Here is a 5257-nt window from a genome sequence, read left to right on the forward strand (position 1 = left end):
TAGTTCCCCCACTTGAAAAACTACTAGTAGTGGCCTGCTGCAGACTATCTCAGCCCTGCCCTGTGCAACCAGCAAAAACGCTTCTTGCTGTAACCTGCTGCTGCCGCAGTCCTTGTGTGCTGAAGACTGTGCACTGGTGGTAAGCCATGATGACCTTGCTATTGGCCATGAGAAACTAAATATGAAATAACTTTAGGCTAGCTCATTTGGAAAATACATTCGTGTCCTGATTCTTTTAGAAGAGGAAGCTGCTGCAAAGCTTGGAAATACAAGTGCAGGATTCTCACTTGCTTTTTCTTTTTCTCTCTCTCCATAGGTATGGCCTCACAAGTCTTGGTCTATCCACCATATGTTTATCAAACCCAGTCAAGTGCCTTTTGTAGTGTGAAGAAACTCAAACTAGAACCAAGCAGTTGCGTGTACCACGAAAGAACCTACCCGCAAATCTATGTGAATGGTAAAAACTTTGGAATTCCTCCCCACAGGGTTAGTACGTACTTTCAGACTAAAAACCCATTTGACAGACCTCGAGGACAGAACTTTGTGTTGCAGTCAAATGCTGTTGCTTTAAAAAATATTGCAGGTGCTACAAAAGCGTTAGCAGCGCGGGCGCAGCAAGCTCAGTTAGAGGCACCTCGGACTGGGACGCAAGGAAGCCGATCAGATATCCTGGAAGGACCCCAGCGATGTGGATTGAAGCGTAAGAGTGAAGAGCTGGATAATCAAAACGGCACGATGCAGATTGTTGATGAACTGTCCATCCTGCCTGCAATGTTGCAAACCAACATAGGAAACCCAGTGACGGTTGTGACAACAGCTGCAACTTCAAAGCAAAGTGGTACAAGTGGTGATGGAGATTACCAGTTAGTACAGCATGAGGTATTGTGCTCTGTGAAAAACACTTATGAGGTTCTTGATTTCCTTGGGCGAGGGACCTTTGGACAAGTAGTGAAGTGCTGGAAAAGGGGGACAAATGAGATTGTGGCAATCAAAATCTTGAAGAATCATCCTTCGTATGCACGCCAAGGACAAATAGAAGTGAGCATATTAGCGAGACTAAGTACTGAAAATGCTGATGAATTTAACTTTGTGAGAGCCTACGAATGCTTTCAGCATCGTAACCATACTTGTCTGGTTTTTGAGATGTTGGAACAGAACTTATATGACTTCCTGAAACAAAACAAATTCAGCCCTCTGCAACTGAAAGTAATACGGCCTATTCTGCAACAGGTGGCCACTGCACTGAAAAAACTAAAAAGTCTGGGTTTAATCCATGCTGACCTCAAACCAGAAAACATTATGTTGGTGGATCCTGTTCGGCAGCCTTACCGAGTTAAAGTAATAGATTTTGGGTCTGCCAGCCATGTATCAAAGACTATTTGTTCAACCTATTTACAATCTCGGTATTACAGGTAGGTGTCTTTTACTTTGTTTTGAACTCTTAATGGAACAAGGTTTTAGCATTTATTAAAGTTAATGGCTTAAATAATTACTCTTCCAGATAACTAATAAGAATAATTTGGAAAACGTAAGGACCATCTAAGAATGAAGGCCATACTAAGGTTAAGTGGCTGGTTACCATTTTAAATATGAATATTTGCTTTGAATGTTTTTATAGTGCTATTTTTTTCTAGAAGTATGTTTTGTGTTGCACTCTGATGTCATCACTTACTGTTATTTTGAGACCTCTGAGACTTTTAAAAAGGAAAATAGAAAAAAAATTTAGCTTGATTAGGATGCCTTTCCTGCCTTCCTAACATGATGTTTTTTTTCTGTAAGCAGCTGGACAGTGTACTAGAAGTGCCATATTTTTATATCCTGTTGCCAAAGATTATGTAAACGCCTCTGTTTTTCTCCAGCACTTGTAAATATTTTGCCTAGTTCTTATAAACTCAATTCTGATTGAGTGCCTTCAGCAGCTGTGGACTTCAGTGAACTTCTGAAGTTAGTGAGTGATAGGATACTTAAATGTTTAAAGTGATACCAGGCAGGCATTTAAAGTGATTTTGGTACATGGTTGCATTCTACATTGGCCTCAAAATGGAGGTATATTTCTGATTTTGTTTTTTCATCCTTTTCTTCATATAGTTATCCAAGCTGTGTAAAAGCTATTAGTATTTAGCATCTGAGGTCCTTTGGTTTTCTTTATGAACTGAACTTGTCTTGATTGAAGACCTTTTTCAGTTCTGCTTTGCATCATTGCAATAGTATGTCCTGGGTATTGCCTGTCTCTGCAAATTCAGTAAAAAGCTAGTAAACTAGGACAATGAGTAATTTGAAGAAAATTTTAAATATTTTATAGCTATTCATGTTGGAAGTGAAAATTTGTGGCTCATTAGGCATAGCATTGTTGTGCTTATTCAATTGCCTACATACAAATTTTAGCTGTAGTTTTGTTTTACTTGGTTTGATGTTCCTTTGCACCTATACTTTATATAGAATTTTGACATGCTTACTAGGTTTAGCAGGTCTGTATGCTGGCAAGATCAGCGTGCAACTCCTTGGCACTTTGTGCCCATTTTGGATACTTGTATTGCATTACATGCACTGAACTGTGAGTAAGTGGGGTTCGTTGTGGATGTACATGCAAAAATATCTCTCCCCCCCGCCCCCGAATAAAACTCGTGGGTATATATGCTTGTCTTGGCTCAGTAATGTTGAATGATATTCGTACAGACTCATGTAACATTCCCTAAAATTCCCTAGCTACTAAGTTGCACTTAAGTGCTTTGTAAATATTTAGGCTGTTCAGTAGAAGATCATATTCTTTTATCTTAGAATCACAGAATCATTAAGGTTGGAAAAGACCTCTAAGATCATCAAGTCCAACCATCAACCCAACACTACCATGCCCACTAAACCATGTCCCTAAGTGCCTCATCTACACGTCTTTTAAATACCTCCAGGGATGGTGACTCCACCACTGCCCTGGGCAGCCTGTTCCAAGGCCTGACCACTCTTTCAGTAATGTCCAGTCTAAACCTCCCCTGGCGCAACTTGAGGCCATTTCCTCTCGTGCTAATCTTGTATAGTTTTACAATCCTTCTATAAAGTAGCATCTAAGTCAGTATTTTTTTGAAAGTAAAAAGGACATACAAAAAGAAAAAAACATTAGGGTCTGTCTACTTGAATAGTTTTGGTATTATATTTAAGTTAAATATTGGTTGAGATAATTTTGGAACTGACTTAATTTTGAAAAAAAAAATACTATACTTCAAAATTATTTTCAGCAAGAAGTTTACTTCCGAAAAGGTTTTTAGCATGCTGGATTTCATTGTGGATGCATAGCTCTCTACCAGTTGCATGATTCAAATTAACTTTGTATAGCTTCTCAAACTTTCTTTTTATTGCTTTGGAAGCACCTGACTAGTGTAAATAGTATCAGAAAATAGGGATTTGATCCAAAAGGCCTCAAAATAGATGATGCTAGGGAAATTTGAAGAGAAAAGCCTTAAACAGGAGTGAGAAGGGCCTTCAGAGAATATACTGTATTGAGATGGAATTTATTTTGCAAGCGATTGTGCTTCTTGTCAATCAAATAAAGAGCTACTTCATAAAATATAACTGTACTTAAATGTTTTTTGTATTAGAAAAGGGTGGGAGTGATAGTGCAAGTTTGACTTGTTTGACTATGACGTGTTGAAACAAACCCTTTAAAAAAAATCAAGCAGCAGTTGGGACATTGAAATCTCTCCCTTCCTCCTCCCCTTCACACCAAAAAACCCCCCCCCTCCCCCAGCTCAGTGGTGCTGTGTGTTTGTTTAGGTTATTTAGCAAGAAAACATTCATTTAAATAGATTTTTATTTAAAGCTTCAAGCTAAATTAATCCAATTAGAGTTCAAATTGGAAATGTTTTTAAAAAAATTCTTGTTCCCTACAGTACCTCTTTTATTAGCATGATCCCATCTGTATTCTTGTATACAATCTTTGAAAATTATTTCTGTGCAAGCTGTATGTCTGTTGTCATGAGCTTTACCTGTAATTTCTACCAGTGGGGATCCTTGTCTGTTCAGAGATGACAGTGCATGGGATTTTGATTCACCAAGTGACAGGCACAGCACACTATGTTCACCGAGGAATTATCCCTAGATTTAGTGGGAAATATCCTATTAAAGTCAATGAGATGTGAACCTGGCCTCTTCTGACGTGCAAAAGCACTCAGCCAGGCCCAAGAATTTAAAGAAAAAGGTATTAAGCAGACTTTTGTTTTTAAATTACTATTTTATGGTCAGAGGTCTTGGAAAAGGATGGAATGAAATGCCCTTAAACGACGGTGTAGGATGAGAGGGCTGTGAGGAAGCAGGGCTGCATCCCCGCGGCATCGGGATGCTGCTTCTCAGCCCTGCGGTGCTGGTGCTGTCCTGCTCCGGGGGTGATGCTAACTCCGTCCCTGTCCCTCATTCTGCTCGCCCCGCATCTGCCCGAGTGCCTGTGCCAGCGTGAGGAGGGAGGAAGGTGGCCTGGGGAGAAGGGAGGAACTGTTATTTCTGGCAGCACTGTTAACTTATGCCATGGTCATTTTTGAGAATAGGACTTGCACTGTCTCTATGGAAAGCATATGTCCACCAGTGTCTGTAGAAACGTATGTTGAATGCTCAAGAGAAACCCACTTTTTGCAAAAGTGAATAAAGAGAAAGGTTGGGTTGGTTTTTTTTTTTCTGATCTTGTCACGGCTTTTTTTTTTAAGTTCACGGCACTGTCACGAGCTAATTATCGCCAGAATGGAGAATGCCACAAAGTCTAATGTTATGGTGTTTATTTTGAACGGTAGAATCAATATGTTACATCTGTAAGAGGAAGTGAGTAATGAATTGGAAAAATAAGTAATAAGAGGATTAGGACTTAAGGCAGGGAACGTAATACAGCCAGATGAATGGAGAATGAGCTGACTTACCTTAGTCTATAGCAGAAGAAGAGGTGACATGATGATGACTATTGGAGACAGTACAGTACTTTTGAATTTTAAAAGGGTGTAAACAAGCAAAAAAGTGGAGATGAACTGGATGGCGTGATAATGATTTGATGTTTTCCTGTTTTTGTTTCAGCTTTGTCAAGCAAAGAGAAAGTAAGAAAATGATTAAAACAAGTATAAAAGTACTTTCTGACATTTCATTACCTCTTGGAAGCTCCTGGCTGTTATGTATTGCTAGAAATTAGAGTATGGATATGAATAAATACTAGTCACAGCACGCTGTCTTAAGTCACAGATTATTATTTTTTGTTTGTTTTAAAGATGAGATGTTATTCTGAATACTC

At 39.1% G+C, this 5257-nt stretch overlaps 1 protein-coding gene across 1 annotated transcript in view; it reads left to right on the forward strand.

Moving 5' to 3' along the window:
* Nucleotides 1-318: 318 nt before the first annotated feature.
* HIPK3 (homeodomain interacting protein kinase 3) overlaps nucleotides 319-5257 on the forward strand; it is a 60535-nt gene continuing 55596 nt past the window's right edge. The window contains exon 1 of the mRNA XM_009580931.1: nucleotides 319-1412. Coding sequence (XP_009579226.1) covers nucleotides 319-1412 — 1094 coding nt within the window. The remainder of the gene's footprint in view (nucleotides 1413-5257) is intronic.

The sequence above is a fragment of the Fulmarus glacialis genome, unplaced genomic scaffold (genome assembly GCF_000690835.1).
Source record: "Fulmarus glacialis isolate BGI_N327 unplaced genomic scaffold, ASM69083v1 scaffold327, whole genome shotgun sequence".
NCBI lineage: Eukaryota > Metazoa > Chordata > Aves > Procellariiformes > Procellariidae > Fulmarus > Fulmarus glacialis.